The sequence below is a fragment of the Oryctolagus cuniculus genome, chromosome 11, assembly GCF_964237555.1.
Source record: "Oryctolagus cuniculus chromosome 11, mOryCun1.1, whole genome shotgun sequence".
Lineage (NCBI taxonomy): Eukaryota > Metazoa > Chordata > Mammalia > Lagomorpha > Leporidae > Oryctolagus > Oryctolagus cuniculus.
The window spans coordinates 27890397-27913968 of NC_091442.1; the positions used below are offsets into that span (position 1 = coordinate 27890397).

A 23572-nucleotide genomic window follows, 5' to 3' on the forward strand; every position below is an offset into this window, starting at 1 on the left:
GATTTATTTGAAAGTCAGAGTTACAGGGCAAAAAGGAAAGACAGAGAAATCTTCCATCTACTGATTCACTCCCCACCCAGATGACTGTAACAACCAGGGCTGGGCCAGGCCGAAGCCAGGAGCTTCCTCCAAGTCTCCCACATGGGTGGCAGGGGCCCAGGAACTTGGGCCATCCTCCACTGTCTTCTCAGACACATCAGCAGGGAGCTGGATCAGAAGCGGAACAGCCGGGACCCGAACCACCATCCATCTGAGATGCTGGTGCTGCAGGTGGCAGCGCATTGCTGTGCTACAGCGTCTGCCCCAGCTCTGGCATCTTAATTGACTTCCTATGGTTTTGACAGCTATGCCTCCATTTGGGAATTGGAGATGCAAGAAGGTTGCTAGGGATACCTGGTCAGGTGCTTATGAGGTACAAAGACATTGTGAAGTGCTTAGAACACTGCTCTCTTGATATGTGGGTAGCCCTATACAAAGGTTATCAATATTACTATTTTTACTATTCAAGGTCTAGTCTCCAGGTAGCTTCTGCTTTTCCAATATATCTGCTTACACTTTGCACTCTATTCTGCACTGATTTCCCTTTCCCCATTAAATAGGCTTTTCTGGAGAGAGGAGAAACTATCTTGTGTATGTTCACTGAGCTTAGTACCCAGAAGGCAAGCACTTGCTGTGGAGTAGATGTTAGCTGCACGAGGTAGTATGTGCAATAATGGTCTGAATTCTTGTCTCTGTTCTCATTTCATGCCTTCTCCATGCACCACCTGTGATTTTGGGTCCCAGATGAACTATTCACATCCCATCACAATTTGTAAGTGAAAACTTCACCATGGAAACCATTGACACTAAACCAGTGCTTCCTTAACTATGTTCACGCTTAGTAAATGTTTTCCAAAAATAGGTTCCCTGGAAAAATAAGTTTGAGAAAGTCCGGGTTACACACAGCTGAGCAGATAACGTTACTGTAGCAGCTCCTGGGCATTCCCCAGGCCAGCGTGCCAGGGAGAATGGGCGGAATGTGGGGTGGGGTCAGCGAATTTCAGAGGGCTTTTCCCACAGGACATTATCGGCAAGTAGTGGGACTAGCTCTGAGGAATGCAAAGGATGAAAAAAGACTTGAACTTAGCCTCCTTCTCTCCTTGAGCTGACTTGCCTGGAGCCTGGGTGTGCTACCACTATGGGGCCGTTTATGGCTAATTACAGTGCCATTTATTGCTGCGGTCCCAGGCCCTGAGAGCGTCTCTACTTCTTTCCTAAAACCCTTGTGAAAAAACACCTGTGGCAGCTCACAAATCCATTCAGTAAGGATTTATTGAGTTTCTGCTGAGTGCACTGAGTATGGAGAAAATGATTTTTATTTTTGCCCTTGAGGAACTAGCAGGGGCTCACATTCAAACAGCCACAGCGTGGGGCCTCTGCCAGCTGCATGGGATCTTGGATCAGAGCATTTTTGAGGAGCACAAAGTTTCAGTTAGACAAGAGGAAGAAGCTTCAGGGTCTATTGCAGAGGGTGCAGTATTAACTGTTAACAGTGAGGCATTGTGGAGGGGCAGGCGTTGTGGTGCAGTGGGTTAAGCTGCTGCCTGGGATGCCTGCAACCCCTATTAGAATGCCTGGGATGGAGCCCTCTCTCCACCTCTGCTTCTCATCCAGCTTCCTGCTAACTCCTTGAGGGAGGCAGCAGAAAATGGCCCAAGTGTTTGGGTCCCTGCCACCCATGTGGTAGACCTTGATGGAGCTCCTGGTTCATCTCCCAGACCTGGTTTTGCAGGGAGTGAACCAGCAGATGGAAGGTCTCTCCCCCGCCCCTTTCTCCTCCCCTCCATCTCTCTCTCTCTCTCCCCCCTTCTCCTCCATCTCTCTCTCTTTCTCTCTCTCTCTCCCCATTCCCCATTTCTTCCCCCCCGTTGGTTCTCCCTTTCCTTTCAGACAAATAAAAATAAATAAACTTTTTTTTAAAAATGAAAAAAAAGTATTACACATTTCAAAATTTCTAAAATAGCACATTTTTATTTTAAACTATTTATTTGAGAGACAGGAAAAAAAGAGTTCTCATCCACTGGTTCACTCCCCAAAAGCCATCAACAGCCAGGGCTAACCAGACTGAAGCCAGGAGCCAGGAACTCCATCTAGGTCTCCCAAGTGAGACCCAAGAACTTGAGTCCTCACCTGTTGTCTCCCAGGGTGTGCATTAGCAGGAAACTGGAATCAGGAAGAAACCAGACTTGAACCAGGCGTCTCAGCCCCTAGGTCAAACACCTACCCTGGGTATGTGTTACATGCTTTATGCAAAAGACATGATAAATAGATGAGGTGATGGATTTGTTAATTAGACTGAAGCCAAGGAAGCAGTGGGACTTTGGTTTAGTTTTGGAATTTTGAGCTCACACAGATGGTTGGGGACAAACTGGGAAGCTGTATCCCTGCTGCAGGCAGCCCCTGAGCTCCATTGTCAGAATCGCACACAGGTGACCCTGGGTATCAGCAGGGGCTATGCTCCAGAATACCTCTCCCCTGCCCCCACAGCAGGTACCAAATACTGTGGATATTTCAGTCCCTTATACAAAATGGTGTAATATTTTCATATAACATACATATAACTCCATATATTTCAGGTCATCTCTCATTTACTTACAATATCTAATCCCATGTAAATGTTATATAAATAGTTACCACATTGTATTGTTTAGGGATGGTGAAAAGAAAGAACTCAGCCAACGTTCAGTACATATTTTTCCCACATATTTTCCATCTGAGCCTGGTAGAAGCCATGATGTAGAATCTGACAACGCACAGGAAAGTGAAAGCCAGGTAGGGTGTCTCCCATGTAGCTGCCCTGTTTTTAATTTTTAAATTTATTTTATGTTTTATTTGAGAGTCAGAGTCACAGACAGAGAGGGAGAGACAAAGAGGTCTTCCATCCACTGATTCACTCCCCAGATGGCCACAACAGCCAGAGCTGAGCCGATCAGGAGCCAGGAGCCTCTTCCAGGTATCCCATGTAGGTGCAGGGGCCCAAGTACTTGGGCTGTCTTCTACTGTTTTCCCAGGCCATAGCAGAGAGCTGAATCAGAAGAGGAGCAACTGGGACATGAACCAGAGCCCATATAGGATGCTGTTGCCTCAAGCATAGGCTTAGCCCACTATACCACAGTGCCAGCCCCCAGAGGGCTCTTGAACTTGTCCCAAGCCCTCAGAGATGGGAGAGCTTTCCCTTCAGTGACCCCAGATCATGTTTTATCTTTGTGTGCATCTGTTTTCTTATCACTTCCATCTCTGATGGTTCCTGGCAGAGCTGTCCATGGCTTGCAACGTGCCGCAGTCAAAGCAGGGCATGCTTTAGAAGCCAGAGGGCGAGGTTCAGCTTGCTGTGGTTTGCCAGCCTGGTAATTGCTGGTGGGAGGAAGGCACTGGAGAGCAGGGCCTGCGGAGTATGATCGGGTTTGCGGTACTGTGGTTCCTGATGTCCCATGCAAATCCTAAGCAAACTGGAATGTAATATACACACCACCGATTAGAAGGAACTAGGCCACCCACGCTTGCTTGCTCCCAGCTCCCAGGAGCCGCCCAGCCTGCACCTCTGGGGCCCATGACATGCTCCCCAGACACCAGCTGTTCAGTACAAGGAACTAACATGGGTTCCCCAGGGGCGGCGTGGCTCACTTCTCCCAGCAAGTCCTCTCTGCTTTCAGAATGAAGCCCACATCTGTGCTCTGAGCCCCTGTCTTCGGCTCCAGCTCACCCTTCCCAGCCTCTCCTATCCTCACCTCTGCTCCTTCCTGCTCTCCGAGAGAGAGCATGCCCCACGCTTTCCCCATGCTGGAGTCCTGGCTTTCTGCTGCCTCTGACTCTTGAAACCTCATGACTTTTCCAAGGCCTGTGAAAAATTAGGTTGGGTTCAGCTGCGTACAGGTATTTCAAAAAGTTCATGGAAAACGGAATTTCAAGATGAGTTTATTTTGGTGCTAAAAAAACTGAAATTCATGCATGTTTTTCTTTGTTTTGATTTTTAACTTTTATTTATTTATTTATTTGCTTCAGACAGAGAGTGAGTGCACATACTCCCAGCTGTTGGTTCACTCCCCATATGCCTCCAATGGCCAGGACTGGGCTAGGTCAAAGCCTAGAGCCGGGAACTTGGAACTCAATCCAGGTCCATGTGAATGGCAGAGACCAGTTACTTAGGCTATCACCTTTTAGGGTGCGAAGCTGAAGTCAAGAACCAGAGCTGGGATTCAAACCCAGGTACTCTGCTGTGGGATGCAGATGTCTTAACCACTAGGCTACATGCCCACTGCCAGGACTGTGAGCTTCTTACAGATAGTAGATGCATCCCGCACAGAGATGTTTCTTTTACAGCTGCCTGTGGGTTGATTTGTGATTTTTGCTGCTTTGTGAGCATCCTTCCTCCTCCAGTGAAACATCTCATAAGCATGTGTTGATTTAAACTGGGCTGAAATAAGTGGGAGAACCATGGTGTGGTTTCTGGAAAGGGTGCTGAATTTAGAATGAGGAGGCCTGAATTTGAATCCTGGCTTGAATGACTGTGTGTCAATTATGTGGTCTTCTTGGGCCCAGTTTCCTGATCTGCAAAATGGGGTCCTCAATTCAAGGGCCTTGAAGTTTTCTCCCAGCTTGACCATCTCTTAGGAATGAAATTGATTAGCTGCGTTGGGGTCCTACAAGGAGGTGGAGCCTGTGCATTCCTGGTGAGAGCCAGCAACATGGAATGGAGGAGTCCTCGCACCAATCATTCTGCTTCACAGTTTCTGGGCTCTGGCCAAGCCTGGAGGGGCAGAAAGTGAAAAGGACACTGGGCCAGAATAGCATGCATCAGGAGTTTGCTGATGAGAGCTCAGTCTTGGTATAAATAGGCAAGAACAGGGGCTGGTGTTGTGGTATAAATGGTTAAGCTACCACCTGTGAAACCAACATCGGATATTGGAATGCCTCAGGTCCTGGCTGCTCCACTTCAGATCCAGCTCCCTGCTAATGTGCTTGGGCCTCTGCCACCCACTTGGGAGACCTGGATGGAGTTCCTGGCTTCTGGCTTCAGCTTTGCTCAGCCCTGGCCATTTCAGCCATTTAGGAAATGTGCCAGCAGGTAGATCTCTGTCTCTGTCTCTCTCTCCCTCTCTCTCTGTACTCTATCTTTTCAAAAAAAAATTTTTTTTAAATAAGCAAGAACTAGCTCAGGAGATCATATTTCAGGACGTGGGAACCATTTGGAGTCTCTCCTTAACGAGAAGGGCTCTCGTTAACCCTGGCTTTGGGTCTAGGGAATGCAGAGCCCCACACTTGTCACCCTCTGTGAACTGGGGTAACCAGTGTGGCTCTCTTAGGCTACTTGGGATAGGGAAGCAAGCGTTGAAGACTCAGATCTGCCCTCGTGTTTCTTTGAACACGGTAATTGTCCTCACTGGGACTTAGATTCCCATCTATAAAGGACAGGCCTTGGCATCTGTCACTGACTCCTGTGTTTAGCACCAGAACAAAAATGATTAAAAGCTTGAATAGGTTCCATGAGCAGTGAGCTCTCTGCTTGGCCAGCAACGCCTCACAGCCTGGCCAGGCATGCCCAGGACGGCACCAGGCACCCTCGAGCTGCCTCCCTGCTCCCTCGCCCCATGGCTGTTCCAGTCGTCATCACAGTTTTGTTTTGCTTTTCATATTTTCATCTCTGTTGTTTGATCTCCAGTACTGGTGTTTCCTTAGGAGAGAACTCTGGATCTCAGGCCGACAGGTTCACCTCTGTGCACACTCATTTCAGCTCTCACCTCGTTTTCTTTGGTGAAGTTTTGATTTTCCCGTCCATACCCCAACACAGGGCTTTGCTGTTGGTGTCCTTTGCCTTAGCTCACACTCATTCATGCACTGCTATGACAACCTCGGCCGTTCCTCTGCCTGTCTCCAGGTTCAGTGAGTCACAATAGGCAGTGAAGCCGATGCAGAAAAGAAGTGTTACACATGGTTGAGACTAGGTTCTTGTCAGAGCCTCCTTCCCAGGCTGGAAAGTGCTGACTTTGCTCTTCTGTGTATGTGGTCTCCAGGGAGAAAGACCTTTGAATGGTTGGCTTCGCAAGTGACCTGCCAGACCAGTCTCACAAGGGTTTTCCAAGTGGCGACATATGGCCAGAATCTCTGATTCTTCCTCCTCCACTTTCAACTTGTTAACAATAAGAACAATGACAACGATACTTAGCTATTATGTATAAAGTTTCTGTAAGGCACCAGGCCCAGAGCAGGTGTGCCACGTACCTGAATTTCAGTCTTCCTAACTTCAGAAGGTGGATGTCATTGACCCCATTCAGCAGATGAGTAAATCTCACGGAAACGAAGTGCTTTCTCTGAAGTTCCCAGGCTGCTAAGAGGCAGAGCCTGGTGAGAACCATGCTTTTTCATCTCCCCATAAAGAAACAGTGCACCCATTTTGAGTGCTAAGTGTTTGTGACAATTTTGACTAGGAAAAGCAAAAAGAAGAAAAAAGCTCTTATAAAGTTGACAACGATTCCAACTTTACTTGGAAATCAAATGGAAACAAATTGTAAATTCAAATCTTACTTCTGAGGAGAAATCACTTTATGTGATATTCAGTTGGGGAAGTCTCTAAAATCCTCTGAGGAGCAGGTGTTTAGTGCAGTGGATAAATGCCTGCATTCCCATCACTGCGTGAGTGTTCGACTCCTGGCTCCAGCTTCTGACTCCAGCTTCCTGCCAGTGCAGACCCTGGGAGGCAGCAGTGATGGCCCAAGTGGTTGGGTTTCTGTTGCCCGCATGGGAGACCAGGATTGTATTCCCAGATCCTGTGAGCATTTAGAGAGTGAACTAGTGGTTGAGAGTGCTGTCTCTCTCTCTCTCTCTCTCTCTCTCTCTCTCTCCTTCTGCCTCTCAAATAAATAATAATATTAATTAAAGAAATCTCTGAGCCTCCATCTCCTTATCTGTAAGTGGGAAGATGGAGGCCTGTGTCCAGCACTCACTGCAGACACTCATTGCTTGGACAACACAACCATGTCAAAGATTTGCTTAAATAAATGCAATATTGAGAATGCATAATTATAATAGCTAATTTAGATCTACAAAGTGCTCTGCTTGAGGAAGGTGTTGTCATACCAGAACCTAGAGCCAGCAACAAATCTATGAATTTTCATTGAACTCCTGCTGTGTGCCAGGTTATTCTTGACTCCCAGTGAGATACACAGGTGACTAAAATATGGATTAGGGATTGTGTATGATTTATTTTTATTATTTTCCCACAATGAATTTATCATTAAAAAAATCTTATCTACCAGCCCCAAAAAGACAAGGGGAAAAAGGAGGGCAGACCATGCCCCTTGAAGGAATTCAAAGTCTGGTGGAAAAGAGAAATGTATAAGTGAACCAGCAAGCATGGCATATTGTGGTGTTATCAAAGACGGACAACAGAGGGGCAATTAATGTTGACGCAGGGGCAGGAGGCCTTTGAGTGTCCTGTACATTAGGAACAGTAATAATCCTTGTCCGTCTGCCTCAGAGTGGCGTAAGTTCCACAAAATGGATAAAACTCTCAAATCCTGTGTACCTGTAAAGAAGTATTATCACTTCCTCTCACATCTCTGAAGGAGGTGGGAGCATCTGTCTTTCTGTTCGCCTGAGGCACTTGCGCTGGGGTGGGGGTGTCTGAGGTTGTCCTTGGATCAGTTTTGTGAGCTTTTGAATTCACATTGAGTATGGCAGCCCCAGTAGCCACGAGGTCCGGTCCTTCTGCAGTGACCATGACCCCATTCCTTTCTGTATTCCTCTTTCCCCCATCTTCCTGTGTTCTACTTCCTATAAATGCCTTTATTCCTTTCTTCCTATTTCCATGTCAGGGTCCCCAGGACCGCTCCCAGGGCCAGTGATTTGTTAGGAGGACTTGCAGGCTTCAGTACATGGTTGTGCTCACAGCTGCAATTTAATACAGCAAAAGACTATGAAGCAAAACCCGCAGAGAGGTGTGTGAGGCACAGGCCAGAGGGAAGCAGGAGGCGGCTTTTGGCATCTTCTCCCAGTAGAGTCAGACAGGACACAATTCTTCCACAAAGGTGTGGTGACAGCAGGTATGAAATACCATCTCCCAGGAAAGCTCGTCTGAGCCCAGGGGTCCAAGCTGTTTATCAAGGTCAGTCACACAGGCACCTCTGCCCAGCATGACCAAAATCTCAATTCCCAGAAAGAATGTGTTCAGCATAAACCACATTTTTTTCTTTTTATTTATTTATTTGAGAGGTAGAGTTATAGACAATACAGTGAGAGGGAGAGGCAGAGAAAGGTCTTCCATCCGTTGGTTCTCTCCCCAATTGGCTGCAATGGCCAGAGTAGTGCTGATCTGAAGCCAGGAGCCAGGTGCCTCTTCCCAGTCTCCCACGCAGGTGCAGGGACCCAAGCACTTGGGCCACCTTCTACTGATTTCCCAGGCCACAGCAAAGAGCTGGATTGGAAGAGGAGCAGCCAGGACTAGAACCGGCGCCCATATGGGATGCTGGTGCCACAGGCAGAGGATTAACCTACTGTGCCATGGCGCTGGCCCCAAACCACATTTTTTTCTAGAAATGGTTTAGCACAGTGAGCCACTCTGGTCATGTGGGGTGGAAACACTCCCCACATCTGTGTCCCCAAACACCAGGCAAAAGGCAGACTTGAAAACATGGCAGTCTTCCAATGATGGCAATCTCAGGCTCAGCATGCTAACTTTCTTCTTGGCCCTTGACCAAGGCATCTTGAGAGCAAAACTATTATCAAGGGGACTCCACCCAACAGGTGAGACCAACCTGCAGGAATGATGTCAGTTATGCCCTTCAGGGGTCCCATACTCAGCTGGTAAAAACAAATCCCATCACCACAAAGATCTCTGTTATACAGTCAAGTGACTTTCTTCTTCAGTTTTCGTATAAACATTGCTTACTTGGCCTGAGGCATCTGCTCAGGACAGCTCTGGCAGAGACAGTGTCACAGTAGGAGTGCACACACGAAAAGTGCAACCCCAGAGGGCACACCCAAAAAGAGCTGACAATGACAGGGCTCCCCTCGCTGGGCATACGTTAGATAGGCAGAGCAGGTGGGCAGAGTCCCCCCGTGTGACCTCCCACTGGGAACCTCCACCATAGGCTAGCAGTCCCAGCCAATTAATTCAGCTCAGTCCCCGGTTTCAGAGGGACTGCCCGAGGCAGTCAGTTACAAATGGTTTGCTTGTCTGTGACACCAGTGCACCTGCCTCGCGAGCGTGGACGACAGCTGGAGGTGTTGTGCGCGGGAGCCTCGGAAGCTGCGCCACCCCCTGCTGCTCCGTAGTGGGTGCTGTCAGGTGTGATCACAGGCTCGGCAGTCAGTCGGAGTTCAAAGCGCTCCCAGCAGCTTGGAAAGGCAGCAAGGGGGTTTGGGTCAGAAAGACAGGACGCTGCCAGGAGCAGTTCTGAAAGACAAAGCCCGTTCAGCTCCCACTACTCCCTGCACCTCCTAGGGAGCCAGGGGTTTTGTTCTAAGGCTGTTGCACTCTGCACTCGACTCAGCAATCTTAACTTGACATTTTCAAAACCATCCCTAACTGTCATCCAGGCCTTTCTTTCACCTGGAAGGGTTGTATGGAGAGGAACAAAAACATTTTCGCAGAAAACCAGTTTTTATACGAATTAGCCAGAAAGCTACATCATGTTCTGGAACTGGTCAAAGATGAAATCTTGAATTTCCAGAATGGGTTTATGCAACCTCTTGTTCTTTTTATGTTGAGCAGCGTAGAAAAGATCAAGCTGTGCCCCCCAACAAGGTGTGGATTCCAGGGGAGAGGGAGAGCGGAGTCTTGCTCGTGGTCTGTTGCTGAATACAGCAAGGAATCCTGGAAGTTGAGCACAGCAATCAAAACCAGTGCAGCATCTCCAAGCAGGGTTGACAGTGGATCTGTCAGGAGTGGGCGATGGGGTCGTGGTCCCTGCAACGTGCCCTCCCCAACCTACAGCTTTCAGCAGCGATCTCAACTTAGAATGCAAATTGTCTTTGCATCAGAACAGAGAGCCTAGCAGCAGCCCCTTTTCAGACGGTCCCGTCAGAGCCTTTGCCCTTTCTTTGCGTGTGACCGAGAAGGTGCAGCTAGAATCTGCTATTCTCCTAGCTGAGGGCGCCGCAGGGGTGTCCCCTGTCTTCAAGGGCCCCGCAGTCAAACCACCTTGGTGGAGCCCTCACCTATTCTCATCTCAGCACAGCTGGAGCAGAGGCCACCAGCAGCCCATAGCACATGGTATCAGGTTTCAGTTCAGAGGCACATCCAGGCAATTCAAATCTGTGAACTCATGGTTCCAAAAAAGCTAAGGGCATTTCTTTGCCAGTGGAAAAGGCAAAGCAGTGGAGGACCAAATGGCCAGGTTCTGAGTCCGAGTGACAAGCAAGGCTTTCCTGAGCCCTCTGTGTCTTGCTATCCTTATAATCCAAGTTGAACCATTCCGAAAATACGCACAGGAGGCCAGAAAAGCATCAACCTGAAAGGATCAGCTCCTAGAAGATCTGGTATGATATTCAGGAGGTCAGTAGCAACCCCAAACTGCTTTTCTCAGATTCCGAGAATGTTTTCATCCCGGTGACTGGCTCTCTTTTCATGTTGATTGTTCCCAGAGGCTTCATAAGGCAACAATCACAATAAAAATCATCAGGATGGGGACTTATTCTAATACTCAAAGAGTTTAAATTCTAATCTGTTCATCAGTGGCAAAAAGCAAGGGAAACTGCCTCCTCAAAGAACACTACTTCTCACTTTTGTTTTTGCAGCTTTTCCTTTTGGGATGATCACTCTAACAGTTATGTGATTTCAAAGCCAGTTACATCATTCTTAACCTACATCCAAATGCAGTAGCCACCAAGTGCAAAGCCATTTGAAAGCAGCCTCACACCCTCTTTGTTTTCTCCTTGCAAAGTCACTTGATCCCCTGGTGGTAAATCCAGTGCTTACAGCACTCACCTTATGGCTGCCAGGGCTTGGAGGCTGGAGTGCAAGGGCAAGGGCATCAGGATGTGGAGAAATGGCTGCACTGTCCCCCTCCCTTGTGTCCTCGTTGGTTTACCTAAGACTCGATTGTGGGAAGCGATGTTAGTGACAGAAAATGTGTAACATTTTTCTCCAACCCAGAGCTCACTTTTTGAAATGGCTGGACCTGGCCGGCGCCACAGCTCACTTGGCTAATCCGCTGCCCGTGGTGCCAGCACCCTGGGTTCTAGTCCCGGTTGGGGTGCTGGATTCTGTCCCAGTTGCTCCTCTTCCAGTCCAGCTCTCTGCTTTGGCCTGGGAAGGCAGTGGAGGATGGCCCAAGTACTTGGGCCCTGCACCCGCATGGGAGACCAGGAGGAAGCACCTGGCTCCTGGCTTCGGATCGGCGCAGCACGCCAGCTGTGGCGGCCATTTGGGGGTGAACCAACAGAAAAAGGAAGCCCTTTATCTCTCTCTCTCTTTCTCTCTCTCTCTCACTGTCTAACTCTGCCTGTCAGAAAAAAAAAAATGGCTGGGCCCTTTCTCCTCCCACCGAGAGGACAGAGGAAAATCAAAGGCATCAGGCAGAGTGGGCTTCTCCCTCACTTTAGCTGCCGGCAGCCACCAGGGGATCCAGCAAGTGAGCTCTGAACTGGAACAATCGTTGGTGGAATCCATAGGTAACTGACATCTCACGAGAGACTGCAAGCCACCCGTTTGATACCACAGCCATCCTGACGCCCACTCCTCTTCTCATGCTCCTCATCCTTCCGTTCCCAGTTAGCACTTCCACCAGATTTCAGAGTCAAAGTGCTTTACTGCAGTCCCTTTGTGTTGTTCTGCATGGGGGTCCCCAAGACCACTGCCAGGTTCATTGGTTTTCTGGGAAGACTCCCATGTTGTATACTCATAGCTGTGGTTTATTACATTGAGCAGATGCAAAGGAAAGTCAGTGAAGGGAAAAGGTGCGTGGGGTGCAATGTGCAGGAGACCAGGTGCAGTCTCCCGGGAGTCTCCTCCCAAGAGAGTCACACGCGGCCATGCGTAGTTCCTCCAACTGCACAGTGTGACAGGATGTGTGCAGCGCCGTCTACAGAGAGGAGGCAGATGGTTGCTGCTATCCATCTCAGTCCTTTTTTAAAACTAGCGCTCCCATCTCTATAATAGCCAAGGCTGGGTCAGACCAAAGCTGGAAGGCAGGAACACAGTCCAGGTCTCCCACGTGGGTGACAGGGACCCAAGTACTTGATCCATCACTGCTGCTTCCCAGGTCTGCATGGGCAAGAAGCTGGAGCCAGGAGAGGAGCTGAGAGTAGAAGAACCCAGGCCCTCCACTGTGGGGTGTGAGCATTTAACCACCGAGCCAGTGCCTGCCCGCACCCCACACCCCATCCTAATTCCTCAATGGGATCTTCCGCCGGGTCTGGGAACCACAGTGCAACAAGACAAATGAATAGGAGAGCAGCAGGAAGCTTTGTCAACTTTTACATGTAGGTGGGGACACTCACGGAGAATGAAGACCCAAAAAAATGGCCAAAGCAGAACATTTTAATACTTTTTAGATGGAGAACAATAAATCTGTGAAGGACAGTTACTGGACAGAGGGATCTGGGCTGGGAGAGTCACTAGCAGATGTGTGGCAGGGAGAGTGACGCGGCTGATGGAAGGTAAGGGTTATTTTAGTAAGTTTGTTTGTGCATGTTCATAGCAGCCACAATTCCCAGTCCATGGGGATAGGTTAGGCATCTTTCTCACAGGAATTTTTATGACTTACTAGGAAAAGGCAGGTCAGTAGACCTTTCTGTGAATATAGTTTCTCAACTGCCTTCAGCAGGAAATAATCAAAATGTCAGGTGTTATGTCCTTGGCTTCCACATCTACCAGGGGAACTCACCCAGGGGTCCTGGGTGTTAATGTGGATCAGTTACATAGGCACCTCTACCCAGCAGGTAGATCTTTTTTAAGATTTATTTATTTATTTGAAAGAGTTACAGAGAGAGGTAGAGACAGAGAGGTCTTCCATCTATTGGTTTACTCCTCAGATGACCGCAACAGCTGGAGCTGCGCTGATCTGAAGCCAGGAGCCAGGAGCTTCTTCCGGGTCTCCCATATGGGTGCAGGGGCCCAAGGACTTGAGCCATCTTCCACTGATATCCTAGGCCATAGCAGAGAGCTGGATCGGAAAAGGAGCAGCCGAGACTAGAACCGGTGCCCATATGGGATGCCGGCACTTCAGGCCAGGGCGTTAACCTACTGTGCCACAGCACCGGCCCCAAATAAGTAAATCTTAAAAAAAAAAATTCCAGACTTCCAGGAGAGCAGGTGTTCAATGTAAGCCACATTGTACAAAGCACTTAGCACAGTGAGCCACTCTGCTTATTTAGGGAAAGGTGGCAACTTACCCATGTTCCCCGTGTCTGGGTTCACAGACATTGGTCCAGGGCCTCTAAAGATGGCAGTCCCAGGCCCACTTTGTTCATTCCTCTATACACATGTACTTAAAAAGGAAATGAGAAAATAGAATAAAGCAGCAAAAAACAATATGAGAAAAGAGAGGGGCTGGCACTGTGGCACAGTGGGTTAAAGCCCCGACCTGCAGGGCCAGCATCCCATATGGGCACCAGTTGGAGTCCCAGCTGCTCCACTTCGGATCCAGCTGTCTACTAATGCACCTGAGAAGGCAGTGGAGGATGGCCCAGGTCCTTGGACCCCTGCACCCATGTGCGAGACCTGGAAGAAGTTCTGGGGTGGGGTTGGGGGGGTGTCATCCTGCCCCCACTCAATCTTGAGATTCCATGAAGCACCAGTGAAAGCCACTGAACATGATCTCTTTTATTTTTCAGATGATAACAGCAAGGCTGGGCACATTAAGGTCTCACAGTCTTAGAAACAGAGCCCATTCATCTGGGGTCCCAGCTCATTTTGTTGCTGTTGTCATTTTCAGTAAGTTCTAAGTGTCTCTTGAAGAAAAAGGAGTGAAGCCAACATTCCTTGGTAACCTCCAGGTAAGTCTGCAGATTGTTAGGAGAGATTTTGAAGGAAGTAAATAAACAAATGCTTTGGCATGGAAAATTCTCCAAACGATACCATTCAGTGTATGTCATCATGGACCAGCAGCCTGTCCTTTAGAGTCTAACGGAAGTAGCCTGCTCTCATGTCATCATCATCCTTCTGCTCCTTCTCCTTCCTTTGTTTCTGCCACCTTCTCTTCCTCCTCACCTCTCTTCCTTTCCTTCTCCTTCTTCCTCCTCATCTTCCTCTCCTCCTCCTTCCCCTCCCCTCCTTTTCCTTCCTTTTCTTCCTCTTCCTCCTCTTCTCGTCTTCCTCTCCTTCTCCTTCTTCCTCCTCTTCTCCTACCTCCTCCTCCTCCTCACTTCTCTTCCTTTCCTTCTCCCCCCTCCTCCTTTTCCTTCCTTTGCTTCCTCCTCCTCTTCTCTTCTTCTTCTCCTTCTTCTTCCTCCTATTCTTCTTTTCTGCTCCTTCTCCTCTCCTTCCCCCTCCTCCTTCTTTTTCTTCACCTTCCTCTTCCTCTTCATCTTCTTTGTCTCTTCCTCCTTTTTCTTTTGCAGGAGTTTGCCCTTCCCCTCCATTACAGTCTCTTTGCTGGCTTTGGACTGAGATTGTGCTTATTCGCTTTGAAACCAGGGGCCATAGCTCGGGCATATCCTGGTCTGTGCAGTGCTTAGCTGAGCACCTGGAAGGCCCAGCTCCCATGCAGTTAGTTATGCTGCCCTGGGTGCGGTTCACCGAGCCCACCTGTTAACTGGAGAGAGGAGGTTAGAGTTCAGTAAGAGCACGGAGATGTTGCCGTGAAAAACATTGATTCTACTTCCTCCTTAATTTCACAGCCTGGGTGCTGTTTATAAAACTGATGAGGAAAAAATGCAGTCTCATTATCTTCTAATTATAAATGTTACATCTATTTGTGTTGCCTTCTGTTAACCTCTCTTGTCCTGAGTTACATCTCTCCTCAGTAGTGGAGACTCTAGTGTCGCCACAAAATGTTTTCTTTGACCATGTAGTTTTTTGTTTTGTTCTTCTTGATGTCTAAAATATTTGTGATTTGCTTTAGAGCCCAGTTAGCTATACTGGGTGTTCCATTAGAACAGTCACCAGAAGCTGTGGAGTCCCGTTGCCTCCAGACTCCCTCTCTGACACCTGGCTGGTTAGCCATCTTGCCTTTCTGTTTGCCCACTCTAGGCAGAAACTGACTTGCTCTGGGTTTAGCTCTTCCCATGACTTGATGAATTCTAGTTTTATGAGAAGTCTCACTTCCATTGCACTGCAGATGTCCCCCCGTGCCACTGTCCCCATCTTGTCTGTGTCTTCTGGGACTGCACAAGATACACATTGCCTTTCCTGGATTCTTCCTTCTGGTTTAGGGTGTGCAGTGTCGCACCAACCAATTTCACTGTAACACAGAGCATCATGAAGTGTTCTGTGCTTTTTGCCAGGGTAGAGAGAGGGGCATCTCATTCCGTTCAACCTAATATTAACCTGCTATACACTGTAATGCTCAAACAAAATGATTTTAAAGATAACATCTGGGGCAGACATTTGGTTTAGTGGTTAAATCGCCACTCGGGGTGCCCCCGTCCCATGCTGGAGTGCTTGGGTTCTAGTCCAGCTCAGATTCTGATTCCAGCTTCCTGGTAATGTGCATCCTAGGAGACAGCAGATAGTGGCTCCAGTACTTGGTCCCTGCCATCATGTGAGAGACCTGGCTCCTCGATTTGGCCTGACCCAGCCCTGGCTATTGCAGGCATTTGGGAAATGAATCAGTAGATGGAAAATCGATCTCTCTCCCTTTCTCTTTCTCTCTCTCCCTCTCTCCCTCTCTGCCTTCCAAATGATAATGATAAAAAATAATATTCCATGACTCCATTTACATGAAACTGTAGACGAGACAAAACTATGGTGCAGTTTGTAAGGCAGTTCAGTGCTTGCCAGGAGTAAGAGAGGGGATTGGATGTAGAGAACAGGGGAACTCTTTGGGGTAATGAAAACACTCTGTATCATCATCAGGGTGGAAGGGTGGTAGGTCTACTACGTACAATGTTCAAAACTCATTGAATTCTACACTTGACATTGGTGAATTTCATCCTATGTAAATTATAGCGCAATAAGTAATATGTTTGATCTCCAAAAAGATAAGGAGAGAGCAGGATCATTCCTTTATCCCCTGCTATAAATTGTTTTCCTGTTGTTTGAAATGTAGCCATGGAGCCAAAGCCAGCTCTAACCTGCTTTGTTTTTACTGTGCTTTTTAAAAACATAATATACATTCAGAAAAGTGGATAATCACTAGTAGACATCCCAGTGACTTCACAAAATGAACACATCTGAGAAACCACCGCTCAGATCAAGAGAAAAAAATTTTCAGAATCCTCAGATCTCCCAATTATATCCCCTTCCAACCCTTAAACCATCTCTCCAAGGATAACCACTATTGTGACTTATTTTTTAATGAAATTTTAGTTTTAAAATATTTTTCTTTTTAATTGACATAATAATTGTATGTACTTACGGGATACACTGTGACACTTTAATACAAGTATAGGGGCTGGTGCTGTGGCATAGCAGGTAAAGCCACTGCCTGCAGTGCTGGCAACCCATACGGGCACTGGTTCAAATAGCGGCTGCTCCACTTCTGATCCAACTCCCTGCCAATGTGCCTGGGAAAGCAGTGCAAGGTGGCTCAAGTCCTTGCATCCCTGTACCCATGTCAGAGACCCAGAAGAAGTTCCTGGCTCCTGGCTTTGGCTTGGCTCAGTTGTGGCCATTTGGGGAGTGAACCAGCAGATGGAAGATTTCTCTCTCTCTCTCTCTCTCTCCCTCTCCCTCTCCCTCTCCCTTTCCCTCTCCCTCTCTCTCTCTCTCTCTCTCTCTCCCCCCCACCCTCTGCCTCTCTGTAACTCTGCCTTCCAAATACATAAATCTCTTTTAAAAAATACAAGTCTACAGTGAGTAATGCTCAGATTATGGTGATGGCCTTATCCATCACCCTAGGTGTTTATCATTTCTTTGTGTTGAGAACAGTCAACATACTCTACTAGTTATTCAGAAATATTCAATGAAATGTAGTCCAGCAAGCTTATCTTACTGTGCTGTAGAACATTAGAAGTTACTCCTGTGCAGCTGCACCCTACCCCTTAGCCATCCTCTCTACCCCTGCTCTGTGACTTCTAGCATCATGATGCGTTTGTTTCCTTGGGCGTCGTATGCGTGGGATCATGAGCAAGATCCCTGTTTTTGCCTGCCTTCTTTTTCTTTGTTATGATGCGTGTGAGATTCATTCGTGATGTTGTGCAAGTTTGTTCATTCTCCTTGTTGTGAGGTATTCTGATTGCATGAATAAATAACTACCTGATGTGGATGGACATGTGGGTTATTTGTGATCTTTGGCTATTATGGAGAGTATTGCTGACTTTGGTGAATGTATGATTGTAATTGTCTATTGTGGAGAGTATTACCTGACTTTGGGTGAGCTTCTGTCTGCAATTCTATTGGGTACTGGGAGTGGAATTGCTGAGTCATAGGGTATGCATGTGTTCATCATACTAGATGCTGCCAAACAGTTTTCCAAAGTAATTGTTCTGTTTGATACACCCACCAGCAACATGTGAATGTTTTACTAGCCCCACATCCTTGTTAACACTTGTTACTGTCCTTTTCATTTTAGCCATATTGGCAAATGGGTGTGGAATTGCATTGTGATTTTAATTTTCACTTCCTGGTGACTAATGAAGTTGAGCACTTTTTTATATAGCATCTTTAATAAAGTAATTTTTCAAGTCTTTTTCCCATATTTCTATTGGATTGTCTTCCTTTTTTGATTTATTTTAAAAATAGTCATTTTCTTCAACATAATGTAGTAATGATTTTTGAAACATTATAAAATACTTTTTCAGGTAAAAATCCACAACTTCTGTATTATTTCTTTTTATTTCCAGAAATACATATTGGGCCTAAGGGGTGATGAATGCCAATCCTAGAAGGAACTTTGGCGAACTTTGAACACATTAATTATAAATTCTATTTAGAATACTTCTGTGGGGCAGATACCATGTCTGTACTTCTGTGGGTGCTACTGAGGACAGCAAGGTGGGAAGGAAGAACCTGGCACATAGCGGAATTAGCTTTAAAAAAAGATTTATTTTTTATTTCAAAGTTACAGAGAAAAAGAAGGTGAGAGAGAGAAAGAGAGAGAGAGAGCGCACGCTCAATCTTCCATTCACTCCCCAAATGGCCACAATGGCTGGGGCTAAACAGGAGCCTAGAATACCATCCAGGTCTCCCATGTAGGTTGTAGGGATGCGAGTATGTGGGCCATCTTCTGCTGTTTTCCCAGGCACATTAGCAGAGAGCTGGATCAGAAATAGAGCAGCTGGAACTTGAACCAGCACTCACATGGTGGATGCCAGCATCCCAGTTGGTGTATTAACCTGCTACACCACAGCATGGCCCTATTCTTATGAACCAATAGAAGGAAACTAAGACCCAGAGAAGTAAGATCACATAGCCATAGCAGATCCATTTATTAAGTACTCAGAACAGCAGTAGTGACTAGGAAGACACTGCTGGAACCCAAAGAGTTTTTCCCTTGTCCAGCTAACCAGCCTTACTCAGTAGAGCCAAGTCTTTGCTGTGGAAGCTGTCCTCTTCCTTCAGGGTCTGCTCAGGGGTGGGCTCTTTTCCTTCTGATCTTCTCAGCCAGAATCAGTCTTTCCCCATCATCTCTGTTCTGGGTTGGGTTGCAGCATTTGCCCAGCTCTCTCTTTCAGACTATAAGGGTATGTCAAAAGTTCATCTCAAATGGAATTCAAAGAAGTTATTCAAGTGTAAAAATTTTTGAAGTCTTTGTATTTTCCATGAACCTTTTGGGAGCCCTTCATACACATGGATTTCAACATGTTCTGTACAAAAATAAACATCTTTTAATTCCACTTTTCCATAAACTTTTGGAAGTACTTTCACACCTGTATACCTATGTCTTGTCTTCTGTGCTAGGCATGAGCTCCTAGGGAGGCAGGGTTGGTGGGAGGGAGGCTTATACACATTAGTGGCTCAGTAAACATCTGAGCTGAATTTCATTCCCTCTAAAGAGAAAGGGCCGCAGGAACTGTGTGTTCCAGGAAGCTAGGGACAGGCACATTTGTACTAAATTCATAGATGTCTTTGTTTTGGAGTAGTGGCTCCTGTACTTTTAAGAACAGTATCATGAGGGCCGGCGCCGCGGCTCACTAGGCTAATCCTCCGCCTAGTGGCGCCGGCACACCGGGTTCTAGTCCCGGTCGGGGCGCCGGATTCTGTCCCGGTTGCCCCTCTTCCAGGCCAGCCCTCTGCTGTGGCCAGGGAGTGCAGTGGAGGATGGCCCAGGTGCTTGGGCCCTGCACCCCATGGGAGACCAGGAAAAGCACCTGGCTCCTGGCTCCTGCCATCGGATCAGCGCGGTGTGCCGGCCGCAGCGCGCCGGCCACGGCGGCCATTGGAGAGTGAACCAACAGCAAAGGAAGACCTTTCTCTCTGTCTCTCTTTCTCACTGTCCACTCTGCCTGTCAAAAAAAAAAAAAAAAAAACCACAGTATCATGGGTCCCAGAGTCTTTGTAGATGGAGAAAGAGATTTTAGGGACAGATATTTGATATAGTGGTTAAGATGCCCACATCCCACATTGGAGTGCCTAGTCCTGATGCACTCTGCATTCCAGCTGCCTACTAGTGTGCACCCTGCAAGACTGCAAGTGATGGCTGCAGTACTTGGGTCCCTGCCAGACGTGTGGGAGACTCAGATTGAGTGCCCAGCTCCTGGCTGTGCCCTAGCTCAGCCCCAGCTGTTGTGATATTTAAGGAGTAAACCAGTAAATGGAAGATCTTTCTCTCTCACTCTCTCTTGCTCTCACTTTCCCCTGCTGTGTTTCTAACTAATTAACTTTAGAAGGAAGGAAAGAAAGAAAAAGACTCAGGAATGGACTTTCCTTTCCTTGGTGGGATGCCCTGGGGTAGGGCAACTGCTCAGTAGTCCCCTGCCATGCCCAGAATGGGTACCTAACCTCTTCTGGCTTCTGTGTCACTTTGTGGTCTAGTGTAGGCTCAAGGGCTGCTATGAGGGGTAAGGCGGCAGATGATGTGAGCCTGGGGCCTCTTGAGCTAAGATGTATGGGTAAAGATTAGCCAGGAGAGACGTTTGCGAGGTGTGGGAGGCCAGGGTCTGCTCCTGCCATTGCCTCCCTTCCTGCTCTGAGCCCCAGGGCCCCAGCGGTGGCTCAGTAGCATGCGAGGGTGTATGCATCTTTCTTCAGCTGCCCTCCCTCTCCACCCCACCCTGCTGGCGCACAGGTGACTACATCGTGGCAGACACGGGTGTGGGGGAAACTTGTTCTGTCATCACTCAGGCAGGGCTCAGTCTTGGAACAAGGATGCACCTGGCATTGCTGAGGCTGCTGTGTGCCAAGTTCCAGGGATTGCCTAGGATACCCCAGTTAGAGAAGGGATTTGGGCTTGAGGGTGCAGGTAGAATAAAATCTCTCCTAGCAGCCTATTAAATGGGACCTGCCACAGACTTAGAAAGCCTGGGAGGAGATGCAGACTGTGTCCCTCCAAACCCCTGGTTCTTAGACAGGGGGAAGAGGCAGCAGAGGGAAAAAGAGAACTCACAGACTCTGACTTTTTTTTTTTAAAGATTTATTTATTTATTCGAAAGAGTAACAGAGAGAGAAGAGGCAGAGAGAGAGAGAGTGGTCTTCCGTCTGATGGTTCACTCCCCAGATGGCCACAACGGCTGGAGCTGTGCTGATCCAAAGCCAGGAGCCAGGAGCTTCTTCTGGGTCTCCCACATGGGTGCAGGGGCCCGAGGAGTGGGGCCATCTTCTACTGCTATCCCAGGCCACAGCAGAGAGCTGGATCAGAAGAGGAGCAGCCAGGTCTGGAACCGGCACCCATATGGGATGCTAGCACTTCAGGCCAGGGCGTTAACCCATTGTGCAGCAGTGCCAGTCCAAAGACTCTTGACTTTTTTTTTTTTAAAGCTTATCACGACTATGTTGTCAAATGAATGAAGAGGCTGTATAGAAACAGAGACGCCAAATAACTGATGAGATGCAAAACCTGAACTAGAACCCAGATCATGAGATATGGAGAACAGGGATGACGGGAAGCAGGTTATTGATCCCTGCTGGGTGTCAGACACTGGGCAGGGTGTGTGGGCTGCCTCCCTCACTCTGTGTAGCAATCTTATTTAACTCCATATCACATCATGTTACAGGTTCAGGCACTGTTTTTGTTTTTGTTGTTGTTTTTGTTTTTTAACAGAATGCCTGCCACATTGCCCAGTACAGTTCTTGGCCTGGGGATCCATTGAAGATCCAGATGGAGGTGGCCCTTGCCACATGGCACCTGGGGCCGAGAAGAGTCAGGTAGAGGGGTAGTTTTATGCAGTCTGGGGTTCTGACAGAAGTTCAGATGCCGTGGGAGCCTTGGAGGGCTGTGTGAACTCAGACTTGGGCTAGGCAGGGAGGGCTCCCGGAAGGACCTTTCAGGATAGGGAGTGCCTGGAGCAGGGGATGTGAGAGTGGAGGTGGGTGGGTGGGGAAGATGAGAAACAAGGCCGGGCAAAGGTTGGGGGGCACCAGGGCCTGAACGGCCTGGAAAGCCTTCTGACTTATCCAGGAGAAAGTGCAGGGTGGAGGCCCCTGGAGGAGTCTGAGTGCTGGTGCCAGGCTCAGAAGTTCCCCTCTAAAGGAAAACATTGGCCTCAGTGTGGAAGGTGGGCTGGAAGGACAGGACGAGAAGCAGGGAGAGGAGCCAGGGAACCACAGCAGGGACCCAGAGCAGCAAGGATTCCGGCCCAGATTTGGATAGCGTCAGGGACAAGGGGAGAAATGCAGAAAGTCAAGAAATCAGTTTGGGGGTTAGAATCACCAGCACTTGACTGGTGGCTGTGAGAGTGGGAACTAGAGGGACCCAGGGTGACGCAGGTTGTCTGGGCAGTGTCATTGTCACGGGGCCATGTCTTCTCAGTTGTCCTGATGAGAGAGTGACAAGCGCAGAAGCAACTTGTCCAGGGCCATCAGCACACAACCCTTCCCTATTCCATTAGCTTCGGGATTTTCCTGTTCATAACTGGACCATAGCCATGAACAGCTTTGGCCAAAGTGCAAGGCTGTGCTCTCTGGAGCAGTGAACTTCTGCAGTGGTTGGAGTAGACTAATTTTGAGCCTTAGCAGACCATTTGAAGGAAATGTTAAGAACCTTCCCACCCAATCCCCTGTCACAGAGATCTAGGCACCATCCCCAAAGGCAGCCTGGGTTCATGGAAGGAGCACTCCTATGAGTTAGGAGACTTGGGTTCAGCTCCTGGTCCTGCCATGTCTCCTTCCTGAGGCCTCAGTTTCCCAGTCCAAGAATGAAGAGGTGGAGCCAGATGGCCTCTAACAGCCTTTTCAGCATCACTCTGTGAAGTTCTGTGTGCCTGGGGAGCAGGACATGTGCTTGGACACAGAAAGCAAAGACCAGAGGCATCCTGGAGGCCACTGGATTCAACTTTCTTTTATTTGCTTATTTATTTTCATTTTATTTGAAAGGCAGAGAGAGAGACCAACAGAGATAGACCAACAGAGTCCACTCCCCAAATGCCTGTAACAGCCAGGGCTGACTCCATCCTGGCCTCCATGTGGGTGGCAGGGACCCAAGTACTTTAGCTGTCAGCCTGCTGCCTCCACTGACACTTGATTTCTGCACTGACACCCACATAGTTAATGGCTAAGCAAAGACTCAGCATCTTTAGATGCTCTCTGGATTAAGATGAAGAACGGATGAACAAACAGGGCTTTCCTGTACCACATCTGATCGCCATATACGGACTCATGGGAGGGATGATTAGTTCTATGTCCCTCACCCACTCCCTGTTTAATCCCAGCTGTTGGCCATCACAGCCCGGAAATGCTCATGACTATTAGGTTGTTTCAGTTTGGCCGTGGATAATTATAATCATTTCCATCGTAGCAAGCATCTCCTGTGACCACTAACTCTACCTTAGGAGGTGTCCAGCAGACCTGGCGATGTCCGGGGCTGCAGCACAGGGCCTTGGTGGTTGGGATGGGGACGGTGACAGTTCTGATGAGATAGCTCACTTCCTATAGGTGGCTGACAGTTCAGGCAGCCAGCTACCAGCACCTCAGCAGTTTCCCAGCTTTTCAGTTATGTGATCAAGGAGAGTGCTACTAAAACTTCAGGGGAAGGATTAAGAGACGAGGGCGGGATGTTCCTCCATTATTGAAAAGAAAATTAGTTATTATCCTCTCCTTTGTTTCCTACGTCCTTGCGTAGCCCACAGAAATAAGTTTTATTAAAAGGTTAATGATCAATATATAATTATTTTTCTAAACTTCTATAGACTAGACTACCATGCTATCCAATATTACAGCAAGTCACACATACAACCTGTAATTTGAATTAAAAAATTTCTAGTGGTCATATTACAAAAGTAAAAAAAATAAGTGCAATTAATTTTAATAACACTATTTAGCCTGGTATATCTAAACTACTACCATTTCAGAACATAATCAATATAAAATGACTCACATTTTACTTTTTTTCCCCCAGGA

General features: G+C 47.8%; 1 protein-coding gene across 5 annotated transcripts in view; it reads left to right on the top strand.

Annotated features, from left to right (window-relative positions):
• Positions 1-23572, top strand: part of TGM3 (transglutaminase 3) — a 101533-nt gene that overhangs the window by 19898 nt on the left and 58063 nt on the right. The window contains exons 3-4 of one of the 5 annotated variants that reach the window (XM_051845187.2): positions 13813-13974; positions 21279-21382. The exons of 2 other annotated variants lie outside the window; for them this stretch is intronic. In XM_051845187.2, coding sequence (XP_051701147.1) covers positions 21356-21382 — 27 coding nt within the window. In that variant the 5' untranslated portion in view covers positions 13813-13974; positions 21279-21355. Of the gene's footprint in view, positions 1-13812; positions 13975-20734; positions 21383-23572 lie in introns of those variants that run through there. 2 more of the 5 variants (XM_070051428.1, XM_070051427.1) reach the window with 2 other exon arrangements.